This window comes from Rhipicephalus sanguineus, chromosome 2 (genome assembly GCF_013339695.2).
Source record: "Rhipicephalus sanguineus isolate Rsan-2018 chromosome 2, BIME_Rsan_1.4, whole genome shotgun sequence".
Classification (NCBI taxonomy): Eukaryota; Metazoa; Arthropoda; class Arachnida; order Ixodida; family Ixodidae; genus Rhipicephalus; species Rhipicephalus sanguineus.
Window position 1 is genome coordinate 203,469,254 of NC_051177.1, and position 17,897 is coordinate 203,487,150.

At 43.6% G+C, this 17,897-nt stretch overlaps 1 protein-coding gene and 1 long non-coding RNA gene across 2 annotated transcripts in view; one reads left to right on the top strand and one right to left on the bottom strand.

Annotated features, from left to right (window-relative positions):
• Positions 1-1,489: 1,489 nt before the first annotated feature.
• Positions 1,490-17,897, bottom strand: part of LOC119384008 (peroxisomal membrane protein PEX16) — a 39,573-nt gene continuing 23,165 nt past the window's right edge. Inside the window, exons 6-8 of the mRNA XM_037652289.2 lie at positions 12,939-13,011; positions 7,962-8,149; positions 1,490-3,547 (exon numbers count right to left, since the gene is read on the bottom strand). Of these exons, the coding sequence (XP_037508217.1) occupies positions 3,486-3,547; positions 7,962-8,149; positions 12,939-13,011 (323 nt within the window). The 3' untranslated portion in view covers positions 1,490-3,485. The remainder of the gene's footprint in view (positions 3,548-7,961; positions 8,150-12,938; positions 13,012-17,897) is intronic.
• On the top strand, positions 15,417-17,762 carry LOC125757293 (uncharacterized). The gene is made up of 2 exons (XR_007415221.1): positions 15,417-15,591; positions 15,688-17,762. It is a non-coding gene; the product is annotated as an uncharacterized LOC125757293 (long non-coding RNA).

Genomic DNA, 17,897 nt, shown 5'->3' on the forward strand with positions numbered 1-17,897 from the left:
CTTCGTCTTGTTCTTCGACCGCCTTGATGATGATACGTGCAGTGCGCGGGCTCGCGCCAAGGAGAAGCCTTCTTCGTCTTGTTCTTCGACCACCTTGATGATGATACGTGCAGAGCACTTTAGGGGCCCGGGCTGCCGTATGCTGTCCTAGCTTGGCGTAACGCAGACAAAACCACGTGCGCTGGCACGCGCTACAGCCTCGTGCGTGCATTGGCAATTGTTTGCCAATGCACGCGTGTTTGAGCCCGCGCGCGCTTGATCACCTGTGTTGTCACTCCCCGCACTCCAATCACAAGCTGCCGTTCAGTCACGTGACAACTATGGACCAATAATACAGCACGGTTCTTCCGCTTGCTTTTGTCTGAGGCAACGTTGACGGTTCGTTTTTGGCGGGAAAGCAAGACGAAAAGATGCCATTTCAAACGAGACCACGATGTCTGGGTTCCGATGAGTGGTTAAGGCGAACCGAGCAACGCAAAAGGGTGCCGTTTTCGTAAGCAAAACAAAGCGCTGCTACGAATAAATATATTTGTTTGCTTGACGGCCTGTCATTACGAGCAGATTTTCTTGCTGTCAGGTGCGCAATAATATGTAGACAACGAAAATCGCAAAATTTAAAAATCGATTTCTTTTCGTCGTTTTTTTCATCGCCACGAGCCATGTCCCCTTAAGGAGAGTTTCACAGCCGTCTGTGTGTCGAAGGCTGATGTGTGGCGAAAGTCTCAATATTGGTTTTTCATTTTTTGCAACAAAATCCGTGTCATTTGCGTCTCGAATCTTTGCTTTGAAATGCAGTACTCAATCATTATGAAGTCAAAGGTTTCCTTATGTTTACCTAATTCAAATAGCCAACGACTTCTCTGTGGCATTCTTTTCGTTCAGTAATACATAAATTTTCTTTTCCATACAGCATTTAACTGGCCCTATTTTAGAGGTCAGCTAGGAGTTTGCAAAGGACAATACAGCAAACAACTGCAGCAATGTGTAGTGATGAATTTTTTTCTACGAAACAGCAAGCAAGCCTGCATGATGTTTCTGGAAAAAGACAAGCACAAATTGAACACATCATCTTTAGAACAATCGCTGTAGCGTCCCACAAGCTTGGGCAATGAGCCATTCGCTGCACTATGAAGTACAGTGACCTTGATTTTTTTATTATAGTCAGTTTGCAATATCTAGATGCTTGTTCATAAAACTTTCATCAGGTGTATTATGAGCTCGCCATACTAACAATCACAGTGGTCACAGAAATGACACTTCACAAAGCAAATTCAAGATGACTAAGCAAGAATGAGACGTGAGTAAACAGCACTAAACACGGGACGGAGAAAAACGACAGACACATCAGTGCTTGTGTCTGCCGTTCTCCGTCCTGTGTTTCAACGCTGTTTGCTCATGTCTCAATCATGTACCAACCAGCCCAGTTAAGCGCACTCCTACTAAGCAAGAAGAACCAGAAGCGGTGAAACGATAATATAACAGACTTCCGTTATTTAAACTGTTATCGTAATGTATGCCTCTTTTCGTCTGATAATTTCCGGCACGGTGACATGCAATACGAAACAAAAACAGTTTGTGGAGCTTGTAACATCCTACCATTGGAGACAGTCTGGATTGCCTGACCACACTGTCTCCACTTATTAGACGAAGACCATGGATGGCAAGAGAATGAGCATAGCATGGCAATGACCATGTGGTGCTTTCATTATGCAAGCAATTAGAAAAGTTCATTTGCACGATCCGTTATTTTACAAATGCAGCAGCAACAAGTCACAATGCATGTTTCCGAGCATCATGTGCATCACCGGACGAACTTAACAGAGTGGTTAGTCTTCGTGAGGGGCCATGCCAAGTTTGCAATTGTTGCAGAGTCGTTTGACAAATGCAGAATATTAAACGTGTCAGGTCTCTATAAAGGACAACATGTTGTGGTTCTCCGTAGACAGCGATAAAGTTCTGGCTGAAAGTGATGACAACAGATATTTGACAAAAAATTTCCGTTTCACTAAGGTAAAGTCTACCAATTTCACTTCTTTCTCACTGCCAGAGGGATTCATTTCATTTCCCCAAAATTGTGCGTGCATTCCATTTTTACTCTGTTAAGGAGCTCTAATGTAATTTAATCACTAAGTTAGCTTTCTGCTTTTGAGCCCAAATTCTGTAAGTACGAATATGAAGCAGGGACATATTACAACTGGGCAAATACACTGCCAAATAAATCTGTGGTGTGCTTCATCTTTTTTGCCGACCATTTCTTCATTTCAACCTGCAAGTAAATTTGACCAATTTCATTGGTCCCGCAAAAACCTAGCTAATGTAAGTCAACAGACCAATTGGTCCCACCAGAATTGAACTAATAGAAGTCAATGAAAGCGAGAAAGCAACAGCACTTGGTGCCTAACTTCCCAAGTAGAACCCCGACGAGAAGAAAACCAAGAATAAGACACACCAAAACAAGTTCACATAAAATGGTGCTTTCGAGAAATCTATCTTCGAGCAAAAGAAAGTGAGATTCTTCTGCATAGAAGAGCTTGTGCAAATGCATACAGAATTGCTAGAGCTTCTTCACACCTTTTATAGACAAATTCCCAGACCAGGGCACAAACCCCAAACTTGCCCATTAAAAAATGTATGTAGCAAATATGCTTCTCGTAGATGATTCTTACTAGCTCACTGCCTAAGTTCATGGTGTCAAACAGCTGGTTTGTGGAAACTGTTTAATACGAGCAGCTGCTAGCCGGCATCGCCGAAAACAAGTATGGCAGAGAGAATGGCGATTGTTTAAATAAAGAAGCTATATGCACGGCAGCGTTCAAAGAGTTCAGAAAACATTAACACCATGCAGACATCACTAAGCAGGTGATACCACTAAGAAAGTAGTACCACAGTGATACCACCGTGGTATTTCTCACAGTCTAGCATAGGGTACACGCCATGCTGGTTTTGACATGTTGCCTATCTTCAATCGACTCTACAGACATCAAATCAATTTCAGTAAAATTAGCAGCATCAATAACCATCGTTGTTGTACAACTAATTGAATGTGTAACAAACACACCATCTGGCACAATTATATGCAACACCAGGCGTAATGCTGTAAATTAAGACAACGTCCTGTGCAACTAAAAATCACTCAAGTACATTCTGATCTAATTACTTGCTATCTTCATACCTGACGAAGACGTGAAAAGCTGCACCTTTATCAAGGGCAGCGTGATAACAACGACGGAGTAGTAAATAACAACTGCAGAGTCACTCCGAGCACAAACGAAACACCGCTGGTAATGGCTGTTCATTCACGATGTCACCAAGCTGTTCAAGTAGTGGGTGGCTCCACGATGACAAACCCTAGAGAACATGGGGCTACGGTAGTTCCGTTCACCACAGAGTGCTACACTGTCGTGCAAGTGGCTGCCTTGGGCATTGTTGTTTAGGTGGCATTGTTGCTTATGTTGTTTAGGTCACAGGTGTCCATGGGTCGTGCCCTAGGAGGCCCAGTTGTGGCAGTAGGTGTTTTGCCACTCGGGAATGTAGTCAGCCAGTGGCCCTGCACATGGCAAAATGTGCAGTATGTACACAGTTTTGAAATGGGACTCGTTGGTGTGGAGTCATTAGTAATAACTACTGGGAGTACACACAGATGAGGACACAAGAATGCACATGCGGTATTTCCTCGCTTATAACCCACACAAAATATACACAACACTCGGGGCCAATGTTGGGGTGAGTGCTTTATGCGCACTTTCGATGTGCATGTGGTGTCACGGCACTGATTTAGAGTAATTGAAGGAAGGTAGCATAACGGCACTATGCTGGGGATCTTTTCTCATTTTTATTTCTCTGCGGTTTGTAGTTGTGGGTGTAGATTACCGTATTTTCCGGTGTATAAGACGCAACATTTTTTCCAATATTTTTGCTAGTATACGTATATGCAAAAAGTGAAGCGACGCTGCGAGACCATTATGTCCATACTTTATTCGAGAGTACGATAAATTCAGTGCAAGAGCATTCATAACAATATGTATAATTCTGTTATAGCAATGAAGCGGGTGTTCGTCTTAGATGTCAGCTACATGCTGTTCAAGCAGTGCGACGATGACAGAGATAAAGAGCCACAATAAAAAGCCACCACCGTCACGCACACTATTGTACTGTTCGAATTGTTTGTTCTTAGACAAAGCATTAATCCCACGGAATCAAGGCAATACATGAAAAGGCAAAAACAAAAACATCACTTCATTATCATCATCATCATCATCAGTTTTCGTGTGAGACCGCTGCAGTCCAGCAGTAGTCGCAGCTTCCGGCTTCCGGTCGCCATTTACGCTTTGTATGCGTGTGCGTAGGTGTTAACCGTGCGGTGCAATCGTTGTTTGTGTTTCTGCCAAGCCTGAAAATGCCCCAGAGGCAACGAACGCCAACTATGTGCTTCAAGGTGCTTGCAACGCCGCATAAAGAGTTACAGTCGAACCCGGGTATATCGAACTCGCCAAAAAACGTTTATTAGTTCGATATATGGCATAATTCGATATAGGCCCGCTATAGGATTTTGACACAAAGGCACATAACAATAAGAAAAGTACTTTATTAATATGGTGGCTTACTTGCGTGCCCTACTTTGGAACAAAATAGTCCTGGATTTTCTTCTGTGTCAATGACTTCGCTACCTGCGACAGCACGCACGCCTCCACGTTGTCCAACGAGTCGGAGCAGCTGAGGCCGCAACCTTCCACATTCACGCAATAGCGCCGGACCAATGCAAGTGCACTAATCACTTCGGAGGATGTAGGCAATGGGCCATCATCAATTTCCCTATTGCTGTCGCTTTGGCTCGTGGTCGGCACGACGTCTGCAACGTAGTCCTCATCTTGTAGCTCACCCATGATGGCGACATCATCGTCCGCACTGACGAACTCGTCGAATGTCGATCCGTCAATAGCTCCCGGGAACTCTGCCAGCTCCTTGGAAATTCCAGGTGCTCCTTGGAATTTTGTACGCGGCGGCGACGTCGGACTTCTTATCACCGCGCTCGACCCGATTTATGATTTCGAGTTTCGCGGCGAACGGCAAATTCTGCCTCTTTGCACAAGCCATGATGACAGCGCGCCAATAAAGTTCACAGAGCACCAACAGGCAACACCACCAGCACGGACCACGCTGAATGAGGACTCGAGGAAAACAGGCAGCAGCAGGCACACAAGCATAAAGAAAGAAAAATTGGCGCTCACTTCTACCGCCTCCGCGCCTCGGAGAAAGCACGACAGCCTCTGATTGGCTGTGAGCGCTGCGAGCGGGCCAGGATGATTTCTTGCAGGGGGGTGTCGCCCGTGCACAACCGGGTCTAAACCACTCTTTCTAGGGTGGCGCCGGCAGTTTTCCCCGCCACCGCGAGGGAAAGCCAACTTGCTGGGGCACTTTTGAGGCGCATGGAGTTTGATATATCGGTTGTCGTTGCTATTTTCATTCGATGTAACAGTAACTTTTGCTATATATTCTCAATGTAAATTTACCGTGTTTAGAAATTGTTCGATATACGGGATAATTTGATATAAACGGGTTCGATATAGTCGGGCTCGACTGTACTCAGAGGCCAACAACAGCAACCGAGTGATGCTGCCAACCGAGGTGGAAGAACTTTTAACAGTGCGCCGGAGGATGTGTTTTTCGAATCCATTGGAATAAATATTGGTTTTCTGCAACTTAAGACAGTGTTATTTACAAGTTTTATACTGCTGCTTACAGATATTCAGTGCTGTGTGTGACTATGTATTTTGCAATGAATGTACTCTGCGTGTATCGTTGTGTTTTATCATGTTGACAAAGTTAAAAAAAGACGGGTCTTATACAGAGGTGCATCTTATAAATAATTTTTTTTTCGCGAACGTCATCAAAAGTAGGGGGTGTGTCTTATACAGAGGTGCAAATTATGCATCGGAAAATACGGTACATGCAGCGGCGGGTTATACGCAAGAAAATACGGTAATGACAGAGCCGCTGCAGCTATTCGGCACTGTGTCCGTGTCTTCATGTCTTACGATAGCATTTGTGCACATGCACACAAACAATCTCAGCAATGTAAGAATGCTCAGCACAACAAGTGTTTGGTAATAAACACCAAAGCGGGGATGTACCACGCAATTCAGGGTATCATCATGAATCTATGTGCGCAGCGCTCTCAGTCAGAAATCTCACAACAGAATTTTAGCTCTCAGTTTCTCAACTAATGAGCAGTAATTAATGGCCGAGGCAATGTAAAAAAGAAAAATAGCAGTTTCTCCCGAAAGGCAGTGCAATGATGACGATAGCCATGCATTACAGAGAAACACAGAGTACGGTTCGTATTTTTATCAGCCCTGTAGATTGCAGAAAACATATCTTCCTACTAATTATATCAACGAGTAAGGTGTAATGACAGGCAAACATGAAAAGAAGTCATTTGATGAGTATGAGGCACTTGCAGTTGCAATGCTGGCTTGATGAACAATGAATACAGAAATGAGCAAATGCACTGTGCTGTGTCTCCTAAAGTCTGAGCGAACGCAACCTTCAACGCTAAGCGTGCAGAGAGACAGAATGAAGGGACCAGCTATGATGGCACTGTCCAGCTTTTGTGTTACATCAGATACTCAAGAGATAGGGTGTAGTAGTAGTAGTAGTAGTAGTAGTGAGCGTTGGGCAAGTTGGTATTGCATTCCAGAATGCATTTTGCGCGACAAAAACACGAACACGAGCGCTCGTTTGATAGTCCTTCCCTTCGTGTTCGTGTTTTTTTCGCGCAAAATGCATTCTAGATGGGGTGTGCGGGCTCTCTCATGGAGTTCAGCTGATACAATGTTGCCATGCAAAGCTTGCACAGCCCGCTTGTATTTTAACATTATAATAATCTCAAATCTTCAGAAGTGAATTTCACATCGTAACTGAGGCATCTTAGGGGAATACGGCGTTGAAAATGGCACAAGAAAGACGCAGACAAGCACTGCTTGTGGCTGCTTGAGTTGTGCTCTCTAACATAACCAAGTTAGGACAACAGGCCAACTTAAATGTTATACCTTGTTTTTTTTTTAAAGTCTTTTTTCCTGTGATACTTCTCACTGATCTGCTGCTACTGACTCGTACTACTTAGAGAAAGTGCAATCTTGTTATGTGCCGCAACAGTTTATTCTTTTCCCTTCTTGCTTTCCATCTCTTCACTTAGTTCCTCACCAAGGGCCCTTCAGAGTAAAACAGATTACGATGACTATGGTGACCATGATTTGTTACAGCCTTTGTACAACTAATTCAAGGCTTTTCTAGGCGACTCCCAAGGCTTACGCCATGCATTTTCACATGCTAAAGCAACCTTGTTTGATAGCTTGAAAACAAAATATAGTGCCCACATGTCTAATGTTTTACCTACCACACAAGGAATAACATGAAAAAATGACGTATGAAAATGGCTGGGCAAGCAAACCACAACCAACAACTGTAAACAGCATGGCTTCGTGCCAGGGAAAGGGAAAAAGGTGCCAATCACACTGCACTGGCTAGAAATTCTGCCTGCACCATTCTTGCGGCAGCAATATTGTTAGGGAACATACTGTGCCCTAATGATATTGACTAAACTTAGCTGAAAACAAAGTTTTAAGGGCTCAATAAAATTGAGTATTCTTCGGGTCATTCTGACAAAATTTCGACATTCAAGGGTCAAAAAGGTTATTGTTTGTTACAGCTGCTATGAACCATGCAGTCTGCTGCGCAAGACCAGCACCTCTATGTTAGAAAGCACAGGTTCTGGGAAAGTACTAACAGTAAGATGGCATGTCATCATTGCCATTGACTGTCTGTTAAAAACACCTTTCAGGGTACTACATAATGGGGGGGGGGAGAAAGAATCAATAACACTATGGTCATTGTTAGCAATGGTCAGTAATACTATGGTCATTATGATACAATGGAAGAGTGGTGTGAACCGAGTGACTTACTGGTGATCCAGCCGAGGAGGGGCACGGAGTCGCCGAGTGCTCGAAGGGCGAGAGAAATGCGGCGTTGGGAGATGCGCTCGTAGAATGGAGACCGCACCACGTAGAGCGTCAGCTGCAGCAGACGACGACTCAACTCCAGCCGCTCACGTGGCTGCAGGGAAGCACGTGTCCGTGACAGAACCTGCAAACTGTGGATGCGGTTTGGTACAGTGAGAAAGGCCCACTGCATTGTCACTACTACAACAGCTAGGAAAGTCTTGCAAGTCACCTTTACCACAGGACATCCACATAACTTAATAAAACTGATAGCTGAGTGGCCGGTAACGGTGAGCAGCTTGAAAAAAATGTTGGCTGGCTGCTTAACATTTGTTGCAGAAGTGCCCTTACCGAAAAAAAAAAAATTACTTGTGGTAAATGAGCCTGTTAGATCCGATTGCTTTTGCTGGGAACTTATTCTACTCTTCAGAGTCCAGCCCGCCAGAGAATAACTTCTTTCAAGTTCAGCATCACTTGGAATGAGCTATGTGATATCCCCAACAAGCAGCAATGCCCTTTTTCTCGCCACTCGGGATTGCTTGCGAGATGCTAGCCTTGTCATGCAGATGCCAGCCACTCACACTTATTAACAGACATTTTTCCAAACTTGCAGTGCCATGCTTTCCCCTGTTGGTGAAGTGTGGCGAGAGGGCACACCGGACAGAAACTGTCCATAGGAATGTGAAGGCATCATGCAGAATTACATTTTTTCCCTAACTTTTTGCCTATCTTCTGCGGCGATTTGTTGAGACATGCTCGCACGCATACTGTTGAACCTTTTGCGAGCATTTCACAAGGAATTTAGAGTCTTCAGCCTGTGGCACAAACACAACAAAAGGAGACCGCTGAGTCCAATGTCGAATAGGCCGCCATGCAAACCTTCCTGCCGTGCAAATGCCAAATTAGGCATAGCACTCAAACTCAATGCACCGATTCATCCGAGAAAGAGCGTTTCCATAGTCAACGTGCGCCGTTCGCTCTCTCTCGCCAAACAGCAAATGCCGAGGTGGTGGCGCCTTCTCTTGCGCTCAAGCAAATGGACCATCACAACAGCAGACGACGATGCACGCCGACACGCCAAGACCCTAAGGTGCTTCGCCCCTAAAATGCCTATCCTGGAAACATGGTTTCAATGACAAACGAAGTCAGAAAGTGTTGAATTACTTTATGTCTCGAGCCTCTAAGCATGATGATAGAACATTAGCATGCACTGGAAGAAATCAGGACCTAAAACAGCCTGAAAATGGTTTGCAATGCTGGCGTCTGTTACGGCAGCCATTCAAATAGATGGCAGTAGCAGATTATAGCAAATCCGACACACTTTCATCTGGGCTTTTAGGCCGGCCGTTGCAAGGGGGCCATGTGAGTTTTGAAAAATGTCAACTGACACGCGGCAATAACAAACACACGGAATCAGGCACTGACACGGCAAATGGGAATGCGAAGCATGCTGTAGTAGGAAACTTTTTTTTTTTGGCATTTGCTGAACCATGTCTCATTTCAACCTTGTAACCCCCCCCCCTTATGTAATGCCCTGTTTAGGGTCCTTGAGGGTTAATAAATGATGATGATGACGATGATGCGCAATGCAAGATATTTAACCAATTTAACCACACAGTGTGTAGTTATGTTCTCTGCACATAGAGTTATAAAAACTCAAATACTTTGTTATACCGAGAATTTCGTTATATTGTGGTTTAACTGAATATATGTGTCTGCTAAGCTTGCATTGGCTGGTGTTGAGCGAGGCATGGCCTAAAACACGGATAAGGCTGCACCAAGCGGCCGCTCGCTACGTCTCACGTTTCATGATAATGTACATCGCAGCAGGAGAGTGAAATGTGGCATCCAGAGCTGCAAAAATTTCAAGCCGAAGGTAAGTCTTATTTTGCTTGTACTAGTACAGTGGAATCCTGATTATACGGCTATGAGGGGACCATGCAAAACCTTCGTATAATCCGGGTGTCACATAATCGAAAAACTAAGAATACGCAGTGACACCCAGCCCTGCCCAAAAAACGGGTACACGTTGCTTGAATAAGCCCATGGTACGACCCTGCACTTCTCCAAGGAAGGTAGATTAAATTAGTTTTGAAAATGACAGCTAAGCATTAATTTGGAGAAGGTGTGAGCAAATCTTTATTCTCAACTTAAAAAAAAATATTGAATTCATCCCAACATGCATCTTTCCAACAAATCCAGCATGCAAAAACGAAACCGAAACCGTGCTGGCAGCAGTCTCCCGTCAGAAGAGTCGGACACAGTGTCACCACCATCACATAATGCTGATGGAGCACATTTTGTTGCAAGTTTGAGTAGAATAATTTCGTGCATGACTGAGCTGTGCATGTCGTATTTGTTCCCTCGTGAAGTGCAACTGGTGATGTGCCGCTGTTATTATGAATGCTCACATCAAGGGAAAGCCATTTAGCACACTGAAGATAGCTGCGTCGCATTCTTTTTGCGTGCTCTAGGCCTGTGACTGCAAGTGCCACAAGCAAAGGGGGGAGATCTTCAGTTACATGTCGACCAGGAGAAACTTTCCGCAGGGTGTAAATGTGAAAATATCCGGACCTTGAAGATGAGCTTGTCGAGTCACTTTCTTCAGGAGACATTCCATGTGGCTGGAAGATAGGGAAGGTCGTTCCGGTCTACAAGTCAGGTGATAAAAGCTCTCCACTAAACTACCGCCCAATCTCACTAACAAGCGTCCCCTGCAAAATCATGGAGCATGTCATCTACTCACACGTAATAAATTTTCTTGACATCAATCACTTCTTTCATCCTTCACAACACGGCTTCCGCAAGGGGTTGTCGTGTGAAACGCAGCTGGCAGCTTTCTTACATGACATTCATGCCAATCTCGATACTAACGTGCAGACTGACACTATTTTTCTTGATTACGCTAAAGCGTTTGATAAGGTGCCTCACCAACGATTGCTTGCTAAACTTGCCCGACTAAATTTACATCCCACCGTCTTAAAATGGATAACCGAGTTCCTTACTAATCGATCACATAACGTCGTTGTAAATAACCACCTATCTAATCCTGTTCCAGTAACATCCGGTGTACCACAAGGGTCCGTTCTGGGCCCGCTACTATTTTTAATCTATATAAACGACTTACCCTTGCATGTAATTAGTACCATACGTATGTTCGCAGATGACTGCGTTATCTACCGAACCATTCTAACCAATTTTGACCAGATAACTTTACAGAATGATCTTGCAAACATTTACCAGTGGTGCACCGACTGGCTAATGACATTAAACGTAACTAAATGCAAAACTATGTCATTCACACGCAGCGGTAATCGGCTCCAGTTCCCATACACAATTAACAGCCAGCACCTGGAATCGACTAACTCTTAGAAATACCTCGGTGTCACTGTAACTAGTGACTTGATCTGGCGTACGCATATTCAAAACATCATTTTATCGACTAATAAAACTTTAGGCTTTTTAAAACGTCACCTCAAAAGTGCTCCGTATCACGTAAGATTACTTGCCTACACATCACTTGTACGACCTAAGTTAGAATATGCATCCGCTATTTGGGATCCGCATCAAGCATACCTCATCAACGCAATAGAATCAGTTCAGAACCGTGCAGCTCGCTTCATTCATTCTTCGTATTCATACGACATCAGCGTTACGTCACTAAAAGCATTATCCAATCTTCCATCGCTCGCTGTGCGTCGGCGCATTTCTTCACCTTGTCTCTACCATAAATTCTTTCACAGTTCCCATCTGCATGAACCATGTTACATCAAACCCGCAGCGCGTATATCGCTCACGACAAGCCACCCACTGCAGGTTTCACTAATGCGTGCTCGAACATCAACATTTTCAGCATCATTTTTTCTCCGCACGGCAAAAGACTGGAACGACCTCCCTCCTGCCATTGTCGACATAACATGTCCATCTTTATTTGCACAACACGTAACTGACCATATTCTGTCAAGTAGCCTCCGAGTATGATTTTGTTTTCAATAAAGTTTAAGTGTGTTAATTTATATGTATGTTTTGTAAAAATACGAAGAAATGTACAGAATTGTAACCCATGTATTACTTAATATATTTGTTATGTGAACATGTTTATCCCACCCCCTATGTAATACCCCCCAGGGGGTCTTTAAGGAAAATAAACTGACTGACTGACTGACTGACTGACTATCTAAACCTACTCCGTGTAGGTTGAGCTTGTCTAGGCAATGGCCCTGGGATATGGACGTGGGATATCCGAAGGAGATCTTGAAGCCAGGAAAATTGGATCATAGAAGCACATGAACTGCCTGGAGAATAAATTTTCCATTCTAAGAAGGCATACTATACCTGTCTATCTCTCTTTTTTTTGTAATCGTCAACTTAGGGGCACATAAGCTTTTATTCTGCACGTGCGAATATTTGGTAGGCGTTAGATACGAGTAAAAAAAGTGATTTTTTTTATGGTATCCAAGAGTCGTTGTAAAATGAGGGTCGGCTCAAAATTGTGTCGTATAACTGAGGCTTTTAATAAATAACTTTGTGGGGGTTTTGCCGGGACCAAGCTGATTCGTCGTAAAATGAGGGTAGTTGTAAAACCGTGGGACGTATAATTGAGGTTCCACTGTATTTTTAAGTTTCTGTAGGCTGATGAACTGGTACCATGTGCACTAGTTATCATAATTACTTTTGCTCTTAATTGTTTGGCATGCTAAGAATACGTCTACAACGAAGACGGTAACCTTAAAAAGGTGTTCGAAGGCTCACAGAATGGCAGTATCCTGTTCAAGGCATTCAAGTGAGTGCCACAACGAAATGAATACCCAAAGCTCGGCTTAAAAGCATTACTTCACTCTTCTTGACAAGACTGGGAATCAAACACAGGTCCCACTGACCATTCTAACTCCGTACATTATGAAGACAGTCACCCCGCAATTTGGGCCACCAGCAACCTACCTGGCCACATCTAGACCAGCCGCCATCAGCCACGGGGTCCAAGAGGAGCGGCCGCACAGACCAACAGCCGATACTGGAGTCGCACGACAGTCAAGGCTTCAGCAAATTTCAGCATGCTTGTCACATTTACTGGCGATCAATCTACGCTTCCTCCAAGCAAGTGAGAAAATTGGTGTGTGTATCGTCTCAGCACAAATGTCAAGCTTTACTGAACAGGTGCAAGAATTGTCATTTTAATTTTATTAGTTGTGCAGTGCTTACTAACACTCCAAGGGTTGCACACGCAGAAATTCTAAACAGGGGAAACTACGGCTGCTATAGTATAGGTCACTCGTAATGCACTGGACACGCAGTGCAAAAGTTGTTGGTTCAATCTCTACAGGTGGCAAGATGTTCATTCTTCCACTATCATTTGCTCCTACATTGTAATTAACAACACTTCAATTAAGAATTACAAATAACACCACCCTACGCTTTCCTTGGATTCATAAGGTTGCGCCTAGCAACAACAAAATGTCTTTCAATTCCTTCAGCTTCTTTCGTTTGTAAAAGAAGCTTTCAGAAGGTATACATGCCGATCTGTGAACCTTAAAATCCGCACTAATTCCCTGAGACAAGGAGAAGAAGGCGGATAACAAGCAGTTCACTCAAATTTGATGCGAGCGCACACACATACACCTTATTAAGGATGATCTACCTACACGTGCAGCATATACAAGCAGCAACAAAGCCGTTATGCTATAGAATGCCAAGCAACACATTATTTTCAGATCACATCAACTTGTTTCAGCAATTCTGTTGCTGCCAATCTGGCTTTCATCACCAACTTGTCTCAATAAGTTTCCTTGAAGCAAGCACCTCTCTGAAGTACAGTGCCACACTCTGCAACAAGAGTGTGGCATGGATACCATCACGGTTTCTTTCTGTGTGCATTTCTTAGCAATCTTCATCTGCCCTACGTTTAAGAGACTGAACAGACCTTACATTTTATAAAAATTGGAACCACATTCACAAAAATGTTGAATGTATACGAATTCACAGAGTTTAAGAAATATTCATGAGGGTTAGCCGGTATGACAGGGCAACCAGCATCTGTATGCATTACAAAAGACTGCAATAACAAACTTCAATATGTTTTCCGTAAAACTTAATGAGAATGCATTCTTTGCAGCATTGAATAGGAAAGAAAATGTATTAGTATAAATGTGCTCAAAGGAAAAATGTGGTGCAATTTTTATTAGTTTGTCTGCCTGCACTCAGTTGAAGCACCTTGTTGGGGCCCTCCTGGAAATTTCTTTAATGTCTTCAATGCAAGGGAGGCTTTCGCCGTCAAATTAACGGTCTTGCATGAACTCAGAGAGCACGGAATGCTACACACATGCTCTCTCTTCACAAAAAGCAATGCACGGCCACTTTGTGTCCATATGTTGCGACATGGCCATTGGTTATTAAAAAAAAACTTTCATTACATAGTAGCTAATGAACGCGGTAAACGCGGTAAACCTTCATGAGGATCATACAGTTCTCTGAATCCCTCGATGTCTCGGTATTTATTGTGGCTGCTTTGGAAACCACAGTACAACTCATACCCTTGTTACACAGGCAAGTTAACCGCAGTTACGACCAACCATGGTTAACCGTGTTGAACCACGGTTAGCGCCAACCACGGTTCGCCGATGTTACATGACGCACAAGCGTTCTCGGTTAAAGCGGACTTGCTTTGGCGTGAATGGCTCTGCGTCTGGCGGCCGCCCGGCGTTCAACTCGGCTGTTATTGCCGCGTCCACTTTCGCATTCCTTGAGGTGCTCCGTAGATGACGCAAATTGTTCGTGTAGGACAATTTGTTCGTTTTTCACGAACGCTCGCGGAGTACACACGTCCTCCATGGAGGCCGCCATTTTCTCGGTTAACTGCCAAACCGTGGTCGCCAAGCTCGGTTTGCTACAACCGCAGTTAGCGGCATAACTGTGGTTTTGCATACCGTGTAACATAAGCGAACCACGGTTACTCTAACTGAGGTTCAGGCTGTCTGTGTAACAAAGGTATAAGACATGCACAGCATCATTAACTCTTTCGTTATCGCGCCTATACACTCAAACCTCATTATAACAAAGTCGCATCTGCCACGAAAATAACTTTGTTGTATCCGAAAATTCGTTATAAACGTTTATTTGTAACACTGTAGTTATGACAAGACTATTCTTCATTTACTTCGTTATAAGCAATAATTCGTTATATCTGTGTTCGTTATAACGAGGTTTGAGTGTAGAACTTGGGTCACCAGTGACCCATACGCGCCGCGCGAAAATTTAAAAATACCGGCGCACCTATGGACTAGCTGCGCCATCCAGCGCATTTTCTAAGCACTAATCTTCCATTTCCTGTGTAGTTTGTTTTTCTATCCGCGCGGCGGCGATTTTTATCGCCGTTTCAAAGTGCGCAGTTCGCTTGTTTTGTTTACGAAGATGGCAGACGATCCGGCCGCCGGACCCTCGCGTGAACGACGTCTTTCTGGCGATTCTGTCGCATCTGCAATTGATTTTCTGCTGTTTCTAGCAGCAATGACTCTGAGGATAATATCGGATCATCGGATTTTAGTTCTGAAGATGGAGATTCGCAAAACCAGCCCGGATCGTCGTCAGCTGTTCGGCGGTAAGTTTAGTTTTTTAACACTTCTCAGGTTACAGATTTTTTAGGCCGCTTGAGATGTCGTAAGGATGTTGGCAATATTATATCTCTTATTTACAGTGTCTCTACAGTATATGGTGGAGATCTGCTGCCATCAGCCCAGAACGTTTAGCCCAAGAAGAGAACCAGGCCTTGACCTCGGAATGGTGCTGCGCAGTGAAGCAAAGCGGCTCACAAAAGCGATCGACGTTTTTGTGATGTTTTTCACAGCAGAGGTAGTAAATAGGATTTGTGTGAACACAAATAAATATGCGTAGACGCAAATCCTGAAGAAGCAGTCCTATGCCAAGGCTGATGGTTCGCGGAAAGAAGTGACGGCCGCAGAGATGATGAAATTCATTGGCCTGCTGATCTATATGGGCATCGTCGAGCTGCCACGGCTACATCTCTACTGGAGCAGAAGGCTCCTTGTTTCCGGGTTTCGTTCCTCCCAAAATAACGTCGAGAACGCGTTTTTTTGCTCTTCTGGGTATGATCCATGTCTCGGACCCTGACGAAGAAAGCGGACGAAAGTTGGATAAAATTTCTTGGCTGCTTGAGCACATGAATGAGCATTCAGCGAAATTTTTCCAGCCATGGAAAAGCCTTTCGGTGGATAAAAGGATGGTAAAGTCGAAAGCACGATCGGGAATTCGCCAATATATCAAATACAAAGTTGTGAAGTGGGGGTATAAGTTGTGGGTGCTTGCTGACCCTCAGACAGGCTACACCATACAATTTTATGTGTACACGGGCAAGCGAGAGAAAGCAAGCGCCAATGGCTTAGCTTTTAACGTCGTTACAAAGCTGTGTGAGCCATATCTGGACCAGGGCTACCATATCTATATGGACAATTTTTACACGTCCACAGCTCTGTTCCTGCATTTGCTGAAAAGGTGTACGCTGGCTTGCGGCACAACAAGGAAGGATCGCCATGGATTTCCGCAACAGATGAAAGACACAGCTGGGAAAAGAAGGCTGAAAGAGGAAACATTCGTTGGTTGAGAGAAAGTGGCGTTTTGTACCTGCAGTGGAAGGATTGGCGAGTAGTGAACATGATGAGCACCATCCATACAGCCAACAACCATGTGATTGCAAAGCGGCAGGTGAAAAAAGATGGGAAGTGGCAGGAAATATCTGTGCAAAAGCCAAAGCTCGTTGATGAATACAATGCTGGTATGCTTGGTGTCGACAAGTCCGACCAAATGATTGCATCGTATAACGTGCTCATCAAATGCGTCCGATGGTGGAAAACTCTGTTTTTCCACTCAGCTGACATTGCTTGTGTCAACAGCTATGTCATTTTTCAAGCTCATCGCCAGCAGCATGTCGGAGCATCTGAGCTGCTAAGACCATCAAACTTTGACCAGCTGGCTTTCCGAATGGAGCTCGCCCAGCAACTTCTCGATCTTGAGGAGAGGCCACAGGTTCCCACACCTCCTCAAACCAGGTCCATCCAGCACAAGCCATATAGATTGGAGAAGTGGAGAAGATGCAAGAAGTGCTATGAGGACAACAAACTAGACCATAAAACAAATGTCATCTGCAAAACCTGCAATGTTTGCTTGTGCTTCACTACAGCCAGAAATGTTTTGCCCAGTACCACGCCAACCTTAGGAATTGAATTTTTTCACAACTTAGAGCTTTGAGATAGGTTCTAGATCTTGTGGCTACTATTAGACATTGTAATGTGAAGCTATATTTGTTGATTACACATTTACAATTTTTTTTTTATGGTAAAGTCATACCTTACGCTGTTTTGGTGCCGTGTTCAGAGTTATGTTTCGTGTTTGAGATTTTTTTCCCGAGTTCCTATTCAGCACAATTTTTTAAAATGCCCATGGTTCAACAGCTCATTTATCTATTTATTTAGTAACATTCATTGCATTGTTCTGTTTGAAAAATTTGTAGAGGGAAAAAATATAATTGCGGCACTAGATGGAACAAGGCAGTTTCCACTAGGCAGAAAAAAAAATTTTGTAACTCGTATGATTTATGAGCTAGGCAGCTCAAACTTTCTTCTTTTATAGACCATTGACTTGAAAACATTTTGTATATTTCAGATTATTTTTCTTTTTTTCTGATTTTGTGTTATAAGCACCGCATTAGAAATGTTCTATGCAATTTTCAATAAATCTTGTTTTTCATGAATATTATTACTTGTTACACCCAAATATTTCTTTCTAAAAGTAATATCATTAGAAAGTACATTTATTTAGCTTTCTATTGATATATAGCATGACACTGTAACAATGATAATGTCTACTACAAAAAATAATTACAAAAACCTA